Source organism: Schistocerca cancellata, chromosome 1, assembly GCF_023864275.1.
Source record: "Schistocerca cancellata isolate TAMUIC-IGC-003103 chromosome 1, iqSchCanc2.1, whole genome shotgun sequence".
NCBI classification, from domain to species: domain Eukaryota; kingdom Metazoa; phylum Arthropoda; class Insecta; order Orthoptera; family Acrididae; genus Schistocerca; species Schistocerca cancellata.
The window spans coordinates 689,728,757-689,748,635 of record NC_064626.1 but is presented as its reverse complement, the minus strand read 5'-3'; the positions used below and the strand labels follow the sequence as shown (position 1 = coordinate 689,748,635).

General features: G+C 36.6%; 1 protein-coding gene across 6 annotated transcripts in view; it reads right to left on the bottom strand.

The window, feature by feature from the left end:
- The window catches only part of LOC126184399 (elongation factor 1-delta-like), a 47,963-nt gene extending 30,299 nt beyond the window's left edge, over nucleotides 1–17,664 (bottom strand). For 2 of the 6 annotated variants that reach the window (XM_049926809.1, XM_049926824.1), the window contains exons 1-2: nucleotides 17,511–17,663; nucleotides 16,819–16,910 (exon numbers count right to left, since the gene is read on the bottom strand). In XM_049926809.1, coding sequence (XP_049782766.1) covers nucleotides 16,819–16,910; nucleotides 17,511–17,550 — 132 coding nt within the window. In that variant the 5' untranslated portion in view covers nucleotides 17,551–17,663. Of the gene's footprint in view, nucleotides 1–1,237; nucleotides 1,577–16,818; nucleotides 16,914–17,510 lie in introns of all 6 variants that reach the window. The other 4 variants (XM_049926793.1, XM_049926785.1, XM_049926816.1 and 1 more) reach the window with 4 other exon arrangements.
- Nucleotides 17,665–19,879: the final 2,215 nt, after the last annotated feature.

Below are 19,879 nucleotides of genomic sequence, written 5' to 3'. Positions count from 1 at the left end.
TTTTGTATAATATTTGTTGTTTTGAAGATCCTTTATAATGAGCTACACAAAAACTGAAGAAAGGGATGCTATTAAAACAAAACAACCTATCCTCTTTAGTGAAAGAAATGATGTCTACAAACATGGCTCTTTAGATTACCAAAACAAATGAAGAAAGACATTGTTTTTTCCAAATACTGCCTGATAAGTTATGCAAAAAGCTTCGAATTTCTGCTGACACACACACACACACACACACACACACACACACACACACACACACACACACACACACACACACAGAGAGAGAGGGGAGGGAATGTGGTGTGCTCTTCAGAACCCAACCATGGAAGACTGATGTTTGTTAATGGGACTGTATAATGGTGGTCATTGTTTTCTTTATGGTGTTGAATGACAGTCTTCCTTTCAGTTTTAAGACTGCCACCCAAATGCTGAGCTGAAGTATGCTAACTTACTGGTCCTCTAATTCATACAGTCTCTTGTTAACTCTTAGTTTACCTCAGATACAAATCCTTAGACTTATTAAACTGCCATCCAAACCAATGATTTCCTTCAGAACATATGCTACAACATATGTATTTAATTCTGAAGAGCATTTAGTACCTGGCCTGTGCAGAACAATGTACTGTATTATGCTCTGATTAACATAAATTAGTGATTGATGTTCCGGTGAGTCGAATGGGCGCATAGTACCCCATGTGCGAACGTGCAACTCTATCCTCATGATTGACATCTGCCACACTGGTAACACTGACCACCCATATCATTAAATGTAGATTTCACAAAAAATTTAGTTGTTTGTACATAGCTAAATAGAAACTAACTTGCAGTGTTGCTTATTACATTTGATTTTAATTATTTTTAACTTCTTTAACTACTGAAAGAGAGTAAGCAATCGAGAACGAGAACAAGAACAAAACTAACGTGCAGACAATGAATTACTAAATGCCTCTCAAAGAGCCAAATAAGAAAATATTACAAGAAGTTGTTAAGCTATTACAATTGGACAAATGAAATCGCATAAAAAGCTGACTACCCATAAAACAGAAGTCATATGAAAGTGCCAAACTAATTATTTTGTAAAAGTGAATGCTTTGTGCTACAACTGCTCAAGATGTGCAAAAGAATGGAAAAATTTCAAATTGCTTCCTGCACAAAATCCTCATGCAGCACTTGTGAAAAGTATGTTCAATTGTAGGTTTTACTGCATGCAACATGACAGCAAGATAAAATTTACCTTTGTATCATTTAGTATTCTTCTTTCGCGCGACTTCTTATCTAATTTATTTCTTTTCTCCTTTGTTTCTTTTTGCTTGAATCTTTTCTCCTCTTTGTTCTGATGTGGGGTGGATACATTACCAATACATTCAATAGAAATCTCTCCAGAATTAGTTGTATTCTCTATGTTAGTGCAACCTTTGCGAAGTTTCTCATTGGACAGTACAATGCTGTTAATTAAATTTGCTTCTTTAATATGCTCATTTTCAGCAGGCTTCACATTCTGCAGTGAATGTGAGAGAACATGCCCGACTTTAGGTATGGACACTGTTACTGGTATCCCGTTACTTACACGCAGCTTGCAAAAATAGAAAAAACGAAATGTAATAATATTTCCAGAATGATTACTTCAATGCAACACACAACGCCAATCCCATTACAGAAGAAAAACCATATGACAGTGCTAAAAGTGTGTGTATAAAAATCAGCGGGGAAAACACAAAGACAAAAGGGCTCTCAACAAACAACATCACACACAGGTCAGAGGTACCAATTTTCACACAGTCTTAGCTTACAACGGTATTTTTTGCCCTAAAATGAAAGTAAGGATGAATTACTCAGTTTATAAATTAATCACTTTTTACTAAATTTCAAACAGAATTTTGTGTAAAATTTCAAAAATTTTCTTTCAAAGTGACAGCTTAATGAAATCGCATGCTCGAAACAATTAATGGAGCACCCAATCTGCCTATACTTTTACATTCTTATGGCACTACTGCTAATAAGCCCACATTTATGAACAAAAAATAGTTCTGCATCTACCTATTACCACTACAACTCCTCTGACTTATGACTTCTTGATTATTTTTCTTTCATACTTGTAAATTCGAGTTAATTGTGACTAGTTCTGAATGTATTCATTCATTTTCAAACCATTACTCACATTATCATTACATAACCTGTCAAAAACTAACAAACTATTTAAGTATAATCAGTTGAGAAGAGCTCAAAATGTATGGATATTATACTATGAAATTATTTCATGTATCACATGAGAATGACTCAGGTATGTGATAGAGATTGTGATTTGAACAGACAGGACACCTACAAAACTCCTAAATATTTGTATTTTACCGTTTTCACTAATGTATGAACCTAGTCATCATTAAATCTAATGGGAACACCACTAAGAGAGCAGTAACGAAATAATTAAAATAATTCATATATATTAAAATAATTCATATATTGGTGAACACATCCACCTGGGGGTGGGGGTGGGGAGAACCTTTTCTCCACAAGATACTTCTTTATTTCTCCACACATTTTCCTCACACTGCAAATAACGAAATATCCCATGTACTGAAGTGAACAATATATTTCTTCAGGAAGATAATATAAGGATGCACTTATCTTAAATTCTCAAGTTGCCATGTCGTATAAACAATTAGTTGCTGTGTCACCGTAACTAATAATTCACTGTTAAAGAAGACCAACTTGCATAGTCAAATGCGCACACAAATTTTTCTTTACAAACAGTGAGAGTTTTTAAGAAATTAAAACTTAGATTTTTGCAGTATAAAGAGATGACGAACACTGGAAATTTAATAGCATTGCAAACAGCCATTTTTTTTTTTTCAGATATCATTTGCTCCATCAATTCCAAAATTTCAAATAATCCATTTCCTTCTCTGATCCCGACCTGGCTAAACTTTACAAAAGACCATCTACACCCTTCGCTTGTTTGTGCTATAGAGCATATGCTGACAATGTGCTTCATGTGAACTTGTGGACAGCATATGGGAGGACAGTGGGTGAATCAATGGATGTCTATGCATCTAACATAATGATTGATCACATTTAGTGGATGGCATCTACTTCAAAGTATGCTTTTATCAAATACTGACATTTCTGTAATACGTATTGTACATCCTATCTGCACATTTTATGTTGAAACACTATTAAAGATATCGTTTATACAAATCTTAGCTGTGGTGACAAAACATGAATTACTCACACTGTGTGCATGGCCCTTTCATCATTTCCTTCTTTTGGCACTTGTGGGTTGGTGGTAAAGTGGCAGACTACAAATCCATAGGTCTTGGGTTTGATCCCCAGTGAATCTTGGCATTTTTATCTGTAACTTATCAATTTTTTCACCTCTTGCAATATTTGTTGAAGTGAAAAATGCTGAGCTGTACAGTGGTTCGCCTTATAACAAGCTGGGTAAGTCAGTCAGGTCAGAGGAAGACAACAGCATACCAATTCCAACAAGACCATGCCTAGACAAGAATTATGGTGTTCAAAACCATCTTTGGTTGGTTACTGCTTTACTCCACTATGTTGAAATATTATTAATGATTGCATCTCAAAGTTGGAAGCTAGGTTGTGGTGACAGATTTATCTCCTGCATAGCCAGAGATGTATATTAGCAGAGCAGTTCATAGTTTCATTTTTCATTGTTTTTACTTGCATATAACAAACACCAAATGCACCAGAAAATAAAATGAAAACTCACTGTTAAATTACTATACGTTGTGTGCATCTGCCCCTGCAAACGAAGTTTTTTCTCAGTAAATTCAGTAAGACCACACTAGCTCCTTGAATGTTGTTAAATACTTATTTCTCCCATAGCTGAGATGAAATCATAGGTATGTCACTGACCATACAAATCAGCTATTCCACCGTCTTAACTTTCCACAACTGCTCATAACAGGGGTTCCAACATACACTGAGATTGGTGCGTAGAGGTTATTTTCTTTGTTTCTTCCAGCCATCACCCTCTAGTCAACAAAATTTTTTATCAGTATACATCCACGTAAGACTAACAACTGAATTCTTGCCACACCCGTCCCAGCATGGCATCATCGACTGTGGCAGTTACTTCCCATATTCTCTCCCAGAGCTCTGCTACATCATGTGGTAGAGGCAGTACATACACTAGACCTTTAATGTGCCCCCACAGAAAAGAGTCACATGGAGTGAGAGCTGGGGATCGGGAAAGCCAGTTCATGAAACAGCTATCCCCTTCTGTGGCACGGCCGATCCACTGATGCAGTAGCACCGTGTTCAGGTATCCACAAACTTCACGATGAAAATGGGGTGGAACCTCATCCTGCTGAAAGATGAATGGAGAGTCCAATTGCATTTAAAGCGTCACCCATTGCTGCAACACATCCAAGTAGGAATTCTTTGGACTCCTTACGAATGTCTTTTGTACGCACTCCACATTCACTTCACTCACACTGAGACGTCCGCTTCTCTTTGCCAGGCACAAACAACACGTCTTAACGAATTTGTTGTGCCAGTGGTAAATAGCCTTCCTTGTTGGTGGCTTCTTACCATACATGGTTCTAAACATTCATTGAACAGCTGTAGCACACTTGTTTTTGTCGCACTCCAACACACAGGAAAGCTCACTCTGCATCTGAACTCGGCATGTTTGCGACTAGCGCTGACTATCGACAAATTACCGAACTACGCTGCGGCGGTATATATGAAAAAACTTTCAGGTTTTCTCTTCAAAATGACATATGTATGATATCTGTACAATGTTTGGTTCTTGTGCAATAAATAACAAAGTGTTCCCAGACTTTATGTACACCCTGTACATACTGATCACACTTTGTTAATAGCCTTGCTTAACTTTTTCATATCTGCCTCATGTCAATATTAGTATTTTTGCACTTTTCCCTACACTGAAATTGTTATTAATGATCTTGTGTCACACAAGAAATTCTGAGTGGTTACTGACATCTTTCATAAAGTGAACTGAATGTACATCTCATTTTCCTAATTGTGGCATGTAAGTAAATAATGGGCCAAGTGCCACCAAAAACTGATTTAGAGATAATCAACAAAATGTGTACGGCACTTCAACAAAAGCAGTATAAAAGTTGGGGATCACTATACAAACAAAAACTATACAGGTTTCTTGTCACATGTGTGTTTTTATTCAATGTTAGTGGATTTAAGAACAAAATGATACAAAATTTGAAGAAAATGACATGTTCTGTTTGCAATGGGTTTAACATAAGTAACGATACAAGTGCCATCATGTCCATTTTCACTCATTTCACAAGTTTCTTGTAAAACCACTTATTCTCCTCTTTCACAAATGGTATCACTTTAGCTAAGTCCCTTCTCTTTTTTTCAGGCAGCCAACATTCACAGTGTAGTGTTTCCAGCTGCACTTGTTTAATATCAGAAGGCTTCATATTTCTCTTCAAGATTTAATATTCCTTGAACTCTCCAATTTCACTAACAGTTGACCAAACTTTCAGTATCCCAGGCCGTTCAGCAGTCAGTCTGACCCACTGTGCTTTTGAAATACGCACATTGGTGACATTTTTCAGCAGCTGAATTGATGTCATAAAAATCTGTTTCTTGCATAATAGTCACTATGAATGGTGTGTGTGTGTGTGTGTGTGTGTGTGTGTGTGTGTGTGTGTGTGTGTGTGTGTAGTTCGGTGATGAACTATATCTTTTGGAACTTCACACACAGTTAGCCTTTTGTTTCTCAATGTGAGCAGAATCACAATCGCAAGACACAGAAGAGTGTCCTTTCACCAAAAACTTGGGTTCTATTTCTGTAAATTAGCCCTTTGCTGTAAGGTAAACCCACAGAAACATCTTGTTTTTGTTCTGCCCACACTCCACATTATTAGTTTCTTTTTACAGGTAAGTGTCGAAGTAAAAGCTTTGTCCATACAGAAAGCAATTTCATTCCCTCCCCTGCCACATACGGCCTCATACCCGAGAATCGCGACCAGTTTGATTATCACGGACATGAATGCAGAAGCTGTAATTTGACGGCTGTCGTAAATAGTATATTTCACTGTGCCTTAAAGAAGGAAGAGAAATCACTTTTTGCAAATCCATCGTAGCTGTACATACTTCCGAATTAGGCCCTTGACTCTTGATCGTGTCAGCTTCTGTGGAATCCATAGCTTTCTTTGCTTTTCGGCGATATCATTTTAGCTGCAGTTTATTGCCTTTATTATTGGGATCACACCTCAATTTGGCTTTAAGGAGGTCACATGTAGAACAAGTGTCACTTGACAAATGATGAAATTTTAGCTTCGGGAATTTGTCTTCAAAGACTTTTGCTTAGAAGCAGTATGTGATGTTAGTGTCTTCATGTTTCCTTTGAAATTCCTTAAATAGTCAGGTCTTCACTTGAGTATTGTTAATCACCCGATTTTTCCCTTGAGTAGTGGCTTTCTTGTCTTGGTATGGCGTTAATATGAACAACCAGCTTTTAATCTTCTGTATATTTCCAGTGTTTTGTCTTATTTCCTCACTTTTCTTCATACACAATCCCACCACTCTGCTTCAACTGTGTTAATGTCTGAACTCTTCTTTTGGTCAAAGCGAGAACCTCAATAAATTTTCTTTTACATACTCTTATTACATCTCCCTCACCATCAAGCAATGCTTAACACATAGTTAGGTTTTTCTTCTTTGGTATGACCAGTTGTCCTGCACCTTTCTCGGTAGACAGCTGAGCAGTTTCGTTACTTTTAACATTTGCATCTTCACTTTGCAAACTTGTGAGACATTGCATAGTTATTTTGCTTCACTGTATTGTTTAGTGAGTAGTATTCCTTACACTTAAGTTTCCGGTCATATGGAAGGTGCCTGCAGTTAAACTGACATTTACAGGAGACCTGAAAGAGTGAAGCAGTATATATAATATGTTTCAATCAACATACCTAGGTATTTGCAGGTAAGTAAACGATTTCATTCAAGTAGTTAACTATAAAATCACGATAAGAATAATGATTTTTGTCCATATTAAATTTGTTTCAATAACAAATTAAATGCATTAAAATACTAGAACATAACTTAATCAGATTCCAACCCTTGTAATAAAAATTACAACAGCAATCAAGGACTACATGATGCTTGGGAGCCTCTTTAGCTGGAACCACAGTGCTATCTTTTCGAGTATGCTCCTTTCCTTCACTGCGTAATATCTTCACCTTTCTTCCTCTGTTTTGGTGCAGTTTTCCTTTCCATTTACTCAATATTGTGTATTATGTATCTGTAATAATTACTTCAGCAGTGTCCTATCATTACAAACATACCAGAGAGCTGTCAACAATTTACACAAGTACGCGCCAAGACAACAACAGAACAGAGGGCACATGACTCATTATTTGAACATCAATGTTGGTGTTAGACACAAGTGCCATCTTGTGACAGCTGTAAATACTGTTTTGTGCTGTTCTGGCACTTTTATCAGAATATGTTATTGGCGTTGGTGGTTACAGTGGAATTTCAACTAACTCAAATTTTCATTTTTTGGCACTTGACCCATTAATTTACTTACATGGCACAATTTGTTGTTCTTGAGATGCTTCTAAGTATCCATATTGTGGGACTCCGGGGGTTCAGTTTACCTATTTTGGTTAATTGAAAAGAGTGATACAAATTCTTTGTTGTTTAGAGGTTTTCTTTAATGAGAGCTTAGTTAATTTTTTTTATGTTTTACAGTGGATTTCAGCATTTTTGTCACCATTCAAACAAAAGTGTCCCACATGCATCCTGTCAGATATTGGCGTTTTAATTATTTTGAATAATTCTGTTGTTGGAAACTTATCACCATGTTTCTCATGTGGGTATGCACAAGATTATGGAGTGGAAGGAGAGGGACAGGTCAGCCACTATATTATATTTACACAAATCACTTATGTTAGCCATTTTTTCTGACATTATGGGCCAAAGTTGACACCAATACCATACAGTTCAACATTTTCTAATTTGTTTACAACAATGCATTTTTGGTAGTAAATGACAAAAGTTACATGGAGAGCAACTGTCACTACTTCTGTTAAATTCTCCCAGCAGGGACTGATTTTTAACAGAATGCTGAACAATCATGGTATGACTCTGAAAAAGCACAACATTACCAACTCTTAAAGAAATCAAACATGGAAATATGAGAACCATGCAAAAAGTGATTGGTGACACGGCCCCTTGTATAGTCTATGGAAATGTGCAAATTTTAATTTACTTCACTGACACATCTGCCAAGGTCTTCCTACTTCCCTCCTTACAACTATAATGTGCCTCTTAATGTGGTTCTATATTCTGAATGGCATGACCCTTTTCACTAATTCAACAACTTTTCCTCTAGCAAAAGTGTTGTATGTCACAAATTATACCTTACCAGTTTTTTGTAATAGCTGTATGTCATGAAAACAAGTACTGTTCAACCAGTTTCTTCAATATGAATTAGAAAGTTGAGATGAAGACAAAAATGTAATGCTTTTAGTAAGAAGGTAAGTGAAGTTCTTTGACCAGATGATTGGTTTGAACACTGCAGTGCTTTCCTAGGCATGGTTTTACTGGAGATAGTATGCTGTTGCCTTTCTTCAACCAAATCACAGTGCTAATTGGCGTTTTTCACATTACAAAACTTTGCCCGAAGTTAAAGAAGTGAAAAGTGACTAAAATCCTAAGACTTTCTTACTCTAGACTTTAGGGTCTGTAGCCTTGCACTTTACCACTAAGCCACTGTGTGTGTGTGTGTGTGTGTGTGTGTGTGTGTGTGTGTGTGTGTGTGTGTATAAATGTTAAACATTTTGACTACCTCAAAATTAAAACTTACAGAACCATGTTAGAAAGGGGAAGGGAAATGAGCTTAAATAAAAATTAACTACCTACACGAACAGAACTCTTACAGTCATGAGATACAAAAGAAAAATGAAAACTAAGAAGCAAAATTTGGACAATACTATTTTGATGATGTTATGGTTTCATCAAATTGTTCATTACTGGTTGAAATGTACACATGAGCACATTGTAAATGCAGGACAAAATTATGCTCGCAAAGAAGCGTAAAGTTCTATATGACTGCCATATTTTGTCTTTGCATCTATAACAAATATTCTATCGGGGTAAGGTATTCAAAGTAGTTGCAGAGTAAAGCTCATTGATGGGAGCCCAGCCCTGCTTCCAGAAGCTGGACTTTTTCTCAATCAAGCTGCTGGAATTCAAACTAGTCATTCACATTTTATTTATAAAAGATTCTTAGCTAATATGACATTTTCAACCAGTTGCTTTCATTTCCAGCCACAGTCCCGCCCCCCCCTTTCATGACACTCTTTGAAGTCTTTAATTGTCAGAGAATTTGATTTCCATTTCAGAAACCACAAACTTACTCATTATCAGGCTAGCAGTCTTGGCTGCCATGAATACTTTGATGTACACCGATTAACTGCCAATGTATTCAGCAGTTTTGTTCAGTGTTTTAAGAGTCACTGCTCTGTGTGAGCAACCTACTTAACTAAGATCCATGCCATTTGTTGGGTACAAAGATAACCAGTCTAGTAAGTGGTGCCAGTCCATTTTCCAATGTTTGTGACTTACACCATGTGGCAGCCAATATGCCAACAGGGCACTAAAGAAATATGAACATGGATAAACTTGAACATATTAAATAGACAATTAAAAGAGTAGCAGCCTTTGTTCCCTACTTCCCTCAAGATTTCAACGGTTAATGGATTCTGGAAAATCAGTGCAACACTCAATTAGAAATTACTTATACCCTACGACTTTTAAAGCAAAATGTGGGTTGCATTCTTATACATTCGACATTCACTAGATTTCACATTTGTTCAAAGCTGAAATGAAAATTCAGTTTCCCTACTACAAACAAAATGACCATGTAGGTTTCTCATTTTCTCTGGGAAAGTCCTAATTTTAACAAAATACTCCAGATATTTGTTGTATGAAGCATGACTTTTCTTTCTAAACCAATCAACTGTCCTGATACATTTTGACATTCGAAGCTTTGGGACATTGGCATTACGCTTCATCTGCACAAAGAACTGAACTGTACAGTTTGTCAAATTCAATACAATAAAGCTGTTCTTTCAGAAACTCAATGATACCGCATTCTGCAAACAACTACATTTATTTCATTTCTCATTCTGGAAACATCCCCCAGGCTGTGGCTAAGCCATGTCTCCATAATATCATTTCTTCCAGGAGTGCTAGTTCTGCAAGGTTAGCAGGAGAGCTTCTGTGAAGTTTAGAAAGTAGGAGACGAGGTACCGGCAGAAGTAAAGCTGTGAGGACAGGGTGAGAGTCGTGCTTGGGTAGCTCAGATGGGAGAGCACTTGCCCACGAAAGGCAAAGGTCCCGAGTTCTAGTCTCAGTCCGGCACACAGTTTTAATCTATCAGGAAGTTTCAACTGCATTTATTCTAGCTTTGGTGTGTTGTACTGTAGTTTAGCATTTCCACTGCTTGTGGCAGTGTCTTTGATAAACTTTATGTTGATATTACATGTATTAATCATGGGAAAATGAAAGTGCAAACTAAACAAAGATACAGCACAAATTTTCAGTTATCAAAAGATAGAGTGAGATTGCTGAGCATAGTTTGTGGTGTAAAAGTATCATTACACACATTGATAATGCAATTCACATTAAGACCTATAAACAAAGCTGCAATTCAGTTTAACTATATTGGAAAGGTTCTTTCAGACAGGGATAAGTAACTTTGTCACAATAACATACACATACCACACGGTGATGCACAAGTGGAGTTTCAGATCTATGGAGAGCACTACTGGCAAAATTAAGTCACTGACCAACAAGATGTTCTCGTGCTTACAAAACTAAATCAGTTATGAATATAATTGCACCACTTGCTATGGAACAATGATGGAACTGAAAAAAAGAACTACAACTTTCAGTGAGATTCTTCCAGCAACACTGACAAAGCTGGTTGCTTTAGTAATTAGGTTTTGCTAGCCAGCAAAAATGCATCATAATGAATGTATTAGGATTGGTGAACTTTGTGTTAAAACTGTAAAGCATTTGACTTTATTATGTCTTAAACATATTGGAAAAATTGTAGCAATTTCCACTGAGAACACATACCAATTATTGAGGAAAGAAAAGTTAAAAACAATCTTTACTTAAAGTTAGAAGAAGAGACAAAACAATTTAATAGGTGTAGGATGTCTTGTTCATATTGTGCAAAACACTGCCCAAACTGGTGAAAATGGCTTACCCACTGACTTGCAGCTCTTAATTTGTAAAATCCACGAACATTTCCAAACTTACGATGCAATGTTTAAAAACTTAAATCATACTGTGATCTCTCTGAATTAGGCATGAGCAATTCCATCATTTTGGGGTTGGGAGGGAGGGGGGGGGGGGGAGGGGCAGCACATTTGTACTAGTATTTTTGCGTTTTACATTTAGTAATCATAAGTTATTTGAAGTAAAGTTAGTGTTTTACACAATGAAACAAGTCTTAATACTAAAACATACAGTGTTACGATATGAATATTGAACTGTCTGCAACATAATAAATAAAACCAATATTACTGGTGGGACAAGAAACTGCCATGAAACTGAACGATTCTGACGCCAAAAAAATAATTCTGCTCTGTTAGTGGCAGCAATTCAGTCAAAACACATCCAAATGGAACTTACGTTCTTCTATTAAAAATGCAGCTACGAGAAAAGAATTACTAAGTTGCACCAATGCATGACACTATGTATGATCTGCCATAGCTCCAGGTGGGAAAAATTGTGTGATGTATGAATTACATAGAATATTAACTAGCAGTATCTAGTGTGACTAAAATGTACTATTTAAGCTACACTCCAATACGAAGAAAGCATAAGCACTTACAGTAATCTCAAACAGACTTAGAAAAATCTAGTCAAACAAGGACTGTCCCCTGTTATTCATCAAAGCTGGTACACACAACTTTCTCTTCAGTACAGACCTGTCTTTAATACACTCATACTTCACTGCAGGCCAAATAAAAAATTTTCCACATTTTTCATGTAAAGTAATGGTACACTTAATAGCTACATGCCTTCTGCCATGTATGACAGTCACAAGAGATTTTGTCCCTGTCACCGGAAGAACAGCTTACACAAAATCTCCACCACTGATGTTCACCTTATCCATTTCTTGTTGTTTTAATCCTGGAAAAGTAACAACAGACTACAACTCTGATTATGCTGTTGCCCCACCTTTAAGCACACTTTGACAGAATAAAAATAATGTAATGACTGCATTTGGGAATAGGACAGACTGCAGACAATCTCTGTTCTAGCATTTCAACATTTTCTGCAATTCTTTCCTTGGGAACACAGCACTATTGTGCCTGGCACAATCATTAAAATTCTCTGCAATTTGTGCACTGAAACTCTGATTTCACCCTGTTCCAGACAGCTCTCTTTATAGACTTCTCCACAGACCTGTACCACTACTCCTCTCCATTCCTTCCAATGTACTTCCTCATACATGTCAATTTCATCTATTAGATTAATATGTCTGGGATCATTGGCTTGAACTTACAATTTCCACAATTTTGTGCGCTGCTCTTTTCATCGTCTGTACTACAAACTAATTTAGGAACCAACATGTTAGTATTATTTCGGAAATCTTGAAATTCATCACTTAAACATTTTACAAGAAACTCCATATTTGCATGGTATCCAGACAGTATGTGGCATTTTACATGTCTGAAAAACTTGAGTTGGTCTTAGATCAAGAAATTTATTTATTCACCACAGCTGTATACAGAAAGTCACATTTAAAAAGTCCATATGCTTCCATAACTATTTTCAACGTGATTCTCTTCTGCTCATTACTCTATTCTTTGGTAATTGTATCTCTAACAACCATACAATCTCTTTCCTGGAAGATTTCTTGAGAGGTCATCTTTTGAGAAGAAATTTGAACTTATGGAGCAAGAGTATAAACTTTATTCCCATACAATGGTATTTCCATTCTGGAAGAAGACCAAGAAGCTTCAATTTCTGGATATTCTGATAACTTCTTCACCACAACCCTTCTTTTATTGGGTCTCTTACATAATGCTTTTGTTGTTCTACTAACTGGCTTGTCACACTTCCCTTTTTCTAAATGTAGCTGATATCTTTCTTCATTGTTCAACTTTTCCCTAAACTTTTGGACTCTAGTCTTTAATGCCATGTACTGTTATCTGAAATTTAGTTTTAAAAATGTCTTATGCTATTTGGCAAAATAAGTGCCCAAAACATGTACCTTCATGCTAAAACAATATTCCTCTCCACCTATTTTCTGACAGCATCAGACATTGTACAGTATGCAATGCCCAACTCTTAACACATGTACCTCATTCACTACATTTCATGAGACATCTTCCGAAAGACAAAAACTGAATTGTGGTAACTGTTGTTCACTGCACAGTTTACATGTTAAGGTCTGAAGCAGATTTGCTAGCCCAATTAGATATGGGGTCTGGAAAACACTTATTTAAACAACGCAATCGTTATCTCCCTTCACTTGAATATTGCAGGTAGACAGGTTCATATTCAGTCTAATATTTCTGCTTCTCCTTCTCTGCATAGTAAGTCCATATTACCAGAAAGATTTTTCACTCCGCAGCAGAGTGTACACTGATATGAAACTTCCTGACAGATTAAAACTGTGTGCCGCACCGAGATTCGAACTCAGGACCTTTGCCTTTCGCGTTCAAGTGCTCTACCACCTGAGCTACCCAAGCACGACTCACGACCCATCCTCACAGCTTCAATTCTGCCAGTACCTCGTCTCCTACCTTCCAAACTTCACAGAAGTTTGTCTGCGAACCTTGCAGAACTAGCACTCCTGGAAGAAACGATATTGTTGAGACATGGCTCAGCCACAGCCTGGGGGATGTTTCCAGAATGAGATTTTCACTCTGCAGTGGAGTGATTCTTAATGTACTTTAATTTTACTACGAGTGTTACAGCCGAGTCCTTCATGTAAACTATCTTACTTTCACAGTATTCTTTAGCACAATTACACAAAGTACTTTTGGTAAAGAAAACTTAATGTTGTGTTAGTGTTACAGGTGGGACACTATTTTGAAATAAAAATAATTAATTTTGAAACAATAGACACATCAAATGAACTTCTAATGCACAAATCTACTGAAATGAAACTTTCTAGCAGATTAAAACTGTGTGGCAGACCGAGACTCGAACTCAGGACCTTTACCTTTTGCGGGCAAGTGCTCTACCATCTGAGCTACCCAATTACGACTCGCACCCCTTCCTCACAGCTTTACTTCCACCAGTACCTCGTCTCGTATTTTCCGGACTTCACAGAAGCTCTCATTCTGGCACAAATATACTTTTTTCTGACTTGCTTTTCTGAGTCATACTCTCACGAATGGCCCACTGGACTACAAACAAGGCTGCACTAATACACTGTTCCAGTGTTTTTGTTCAACAGAAAAAGAGGCAATAATGGATGGTAAAATTTACATGCTCTACATTGAAAGTTTTGTAAAATGATAATTACACAATAAAATATATACTTCTAGCTTTATTTTGCCCAATTTTGGCAACTAGATCTCAATAAATATATTTTCATTGAAATGTCCCTGTTTTCCTGGAAATGCTCTTAAATGAAACTTCTAGGTCATAGTAAAATTAAACATTTCTCTCTTCTACTAGCTGTTGAGTTAGTGATGTTTTCCAAACATTAAAATGTTACTTCTCCCCTGACAAGTGCCCACCCATCCTGAAGAACTTTTTCAAAAATCTGCTCATCATTACCGAGTACCATTACAGCAAAAAAGCCAGTTACTTATTCTATGCACTGAACAGAAAATTTAGCTGTATTTGAAGTTGCAGATGATATATATAACTCGGTGAACGATTTTAGACACCTGGTGTGAATTAGTTACAAGTGTTGGAAAGTGAGCAACTAGTGACACTTGTTCATTTTAACAGCATCAACACAGTTTTCTTTGATATATGCAAAGGATATATTTGTGAATCATTTGTGAAACCTCTAAACAGTGTCTTAGGTCGCCCAATATAAAACCATCAGGCTTGTAAAATCTAGTGCCAGGAACTTCATTGCATGATGAGTACTTCTGAGTAAGTTAATACTGTGAAGGTAAACTGTTGGACTGGTATAAGAAACCAACTGAGTCGGTAAAATAAATTCATTGGCCATGCCAGGTCCTAAATCACCTGTTGAAACCAGATATAGCCTACAGATGAAAAAACCAGAAGCTAGAAACTAAAGCTATGGCAATGATAAAATTCTACAAATTGACACTTAATCCAAATAAACTTGTAGAGCAAAAACACACCACTAAGAAATACTGCTTAAGCACCGGTGAATCTCCACATCACGTTCAATGCAATATGTGTGAAATTTTTGTTTATATTTAAAGTCCAATCATATATGCAATATTGCTGTTAGCATTTCATCTGTTATGCAGTAGATTATGTTAAAAAGAAAGTATACTGATGGCAATTCTATGAAGTCCTGAATTTGCACTATTTTTAAAATGTACTAACTTTGTTAAAAATACGGAACCCTGATTTTCATTATATATTTTGATTAAACTTGATATTTAACCATAACAAACACAGAACAGTATGTCAGTTGATGGAATATGACTAAAAAGATTAACTTGTAATATTTTTTTCTCTGCCAATGTTTATCTGGAAAGGAGACCATCTGAGATCATTAAACAGATACTCCAGCAATGTGATAATGGAAGCTTGGAATTTCCATACTATTTTCTGCTGTACTGAAAAAAGATTGTCAACTTCAATAAGACTACATCAGTAAACAGTTGTCACCACAAATTCAGAAACAAGAAGTTCCTTTTCAAGAGGTTTACTAATGTACTGAGCTATCTGACGGTAATGTTGGAAAATTATTGTATTATTATACATAATTCAAGACCTTACTAATAAAAAAAACTTCGAATCCACCTTGTACAGTGCAACAATTACATAAGCACACCAGACGAAAGCTTAATCATCCCCAAGAGACATCACACTAATTCCATTTAACACCCCTTCCAGCTTTGATAATGGGCTCAATTCATTTAGGGAGAGGGTCCATGCATTGCTTCCAAGGTATTCCAGAAACTCACTGATTACTATATTCTGGAACTACCAAACTGCAAAGCTGTTGATTGCTACATTACATTTGCTATTGCATGTAGCTGACAGTCCATGCGTCATCAAGACTGATTTAATGGGCCAGGAGCATTATAATACGTTACTACTGTGTTCATAAATCTAGAGACATAGATGAGCAAGTCCTGAAGTTTGGTTTGTGGAGCACTCAACTGCGTAGTCATCAGCACATGTACAAAGCTCCAATTTTTTGTTCACAGTTCAATCTAGCCACTGGCACGAATGATGAGGAAATGATGGCAACACAAACACCCAGTCCCCGGACAGAAAAAAAATCCCCAACCTGGCCGGGAATCAAACCCAGGACCCCATGACCCAGCGGCAGCACCGCAAGCCACTAGACCACGAGCTGCAAACTGATCATGTCCTGTGAACATGGATGTTATCTCTGAGGATTCAAGTGACCACAGCATACTCCTCAGGAAATTAAAGGCAACAGCTGTTGACCAATTTACAGCACTCCAAACTGACCAGTGTGCATGTAAGAAAGTGAACACTACTTTGCTTGTTGAATTTGTTATTCCACAAAGTAAACTGGATATACTAAAAAATCTTTCTGCCTTACAACGTTCATGAAAACAAAGTGACAGCAGTTATTTACACATGAGGTAGTGTCCTAGTTACTGTACTGTAAGATAGGTTGCTTACCTTTGACAGTTTCTCAAAATACTGTCGCTCTGCTTCGTCATATCTGAATTTTTCGAACCATATTTTCTCGTGCACTAACGGTGAAGTCATGTCTGGTGAATAAAAAAAATAATGCTTTAAAACATGCTGATATTTTCGGTGTGAAATGTATCGAAGGTTCATTCATTCATATTGACATACGAACTAGGGTAATTATAGTCTTACAATCTTCATTCTTTAAGCTAAATACTGACTTCAAGATTGTGTCTACAAATAAGGGATACAACTTCTGTCACAAGCTGCGACTACGACGGTGATGAGAAAATATGCCTGAAAAACTTTTGTCGTGAAATAACACTTAAAATGCTTTATATTAATGCAATAAACTTATCAGAATACAGGTGATAGAAATGGACTGCGGAATAACACACTAAATATACGACACGCTTCATCGATATGCAAGCTCATTGTTCTGCGATTGCATTTTCTGAACACTAATGACACCAGATTTCACTTCTGATCCCTGAAAATATTTTACTTCGTTTAGACAGAAAGCTTAAGTTAACGACAGAAACACTATGCAACAACACCGACGGTTCTTAAACAAATTCCGCACATATCACCCAAATTAACTCTTTCAGGAATGAGCAGCAGTAACAGAAGTGGTGCAGTGTACATAAGTTAACATTAAACATATTCCTCACTCCTCATACCTTTCTTTACAATCAACACGTTGCCAGATACAACTACCATACGTCCGACCACTGACGGCAAAGACCGGCTGTTGTCATGGATCTTAGCGCAAAGAGACCAGTACTAAAAAACTGTGTACAACTCTAAGGCGAAAGATATGCTGCATCAGCAGAGGCATTGAAAAATCGCACATGAAACTCTCCATTATATCGATCAGATTCCAATTAAAGTTAAATACTACTGCCAGTCACGTCACGTCACGAAACGGCTGCTTCCCATCTTCTCTTACGTCAGCCATGTTAATTCGCTTAGCCCAGTACCAAATTGTGAGTGTGAGATTATGAATCACCATCTGTGGCACAAAAACTCGAAGTTCAATCTAGCCACTGGCACGAATGATGAGGAAATGATGACAACACAAACACCCAGTCCCCGGGCCGAAAAAAATCCCCAGCCTGGCCGGGAATCAAACCCAGGACCCCATCATCCAGCGGCAGCAACGCAAGCCACCTGAACTGAAAAACGAACAACGATGAAATTTATTAATGGCCAACGCAAACTTCTTGATCAGCTCTTTTCAGTTATTATAAAACCTAAATAATTTTTCCCTTTGAAATATCTGATCCAGCTTGTGGAAAAACACTCAATGGAAAAAAGTATCCAAGTCGCCACGGACCATTTGCAACTGCCAAGAAAACAAAGCACAATAACAAAACAAAGATTAAAAAGAAACAAAAGCACATGCTTCATTACTATAACAATTCTTTCACCATTATAATAGAGACATGAAACATAGCCAGTATCAACAAACCCTAACTAATATCACCAGAGAATTTTAGAATACCTCATTCCAGTTTTATGGAGCTTTTTTAGGCTACATAAACTCCTATTCAGCTTCTGGACTCTATTTGTACCAGCAGTGAATCCGTTGGGTTGATTCACATAAACCTCCACCTCCACTGACGGATGGCTATGTGGAAATGTTATCTTTACATCAAAAGTTGTTATTTTCATTTTATTTGTAGCCGCAAGACTAAGAAGTAACTAAGAAGGAATGTAATTGATTCGTAACATGCTACAGAGCTAAAGGGTTCTGAATAGTCTAGTCTTTCCTCTTGCTCAAAACCACGTGCAACTAGTCTGTCTTGAGTTTTACACAATACCCTGGTTAAAGGTTTCATATGCTTTAGAAGTTCTACAAGATTCTAAGTTTTCAAATTTATTAATTATTTATATTAATCAGACATTGCTCTATACCAGTTTTTGTCTTTCAAATAATTTGAACTACAAACGTCTTCATTATTCTGTTGCACAGGATTCATTTCACAGTCAGAAAAAGTGACAGGCTGCTAGATGTATCTCTGTCACATAGGTTTAGTGTTAAGTCTCTATTTTGTGTTAGGTAACCAGATGACATCCTGCAATCTTCAGAGATATTGTAACATCCACGAGATATATTTTTGGCTACAGTGCAATGAGAGGAAATTGTGCCTCTAACAGATATAAACATTATCTATTCGACGTATGAAAAAACAGTGAAAACGTATAAATATTAATTATTTATATAATATTCTATGATATAATTGGACATATCGATGTGCATCAGACAAAGACAATGATAATTGTAAATTGCTTTTATGATCTGCGTTTTGTCTTCCTTTGTTTTTACCTTTTGTTGGTTGGCTTTTGTAAGTTTCGGATGCATATCAAACTGAGGTCTGTTAAGAAATTGTAATTATTTGTTAATTATTACTTGAAAATAGAGTTCATTATTATTATAAATATGAGTGGATAATTATTTGTAACTTTAATTCCTCTCTCAGTAAGCATTATCTGTGTTAATTATTTCTTTCCGATGGAAGAAGTGCAGCCATTGATGATAGCGATTTGTATCGCGTTTTTGTCTGCGTTTTCCTTAGTTTGCTTGATGAGGTCTAAATACTGCACAATATTAATGTATAGTTTATAGAATTTAATAATCATTTTAAATACTTACTTATTTGGTCTAACAATAGAAAGTCTCTATCAATTGTCTGCCGCCATCTTAACAATTATCTCAGCGGCAAATTCAAATTACGCAACTCTGCAGACATAAATGCCGAACGTAATACAAATGTGTAAAAGTAAATGTGCACTGGTGGTTCCAAACTCATTTTAATGAAAATGATTCGAATCAGATTGGTTCTTTAAAAACAGTGCTCATAGCATGATCATTATAACAAACTTTTCTAGCTGATGTATGGAGCCGAAATTAATTACGCACGAGTTGCGAAGAATATTGTTTCAGGTAACATATGTCAGTGTTGTGTGCGGCTGATATTCGGTGGTTTTAATGTTCATTTTGCTGAAGGTAACTGTTTCATTCATAATCCATAGTTGTACAGTTGTA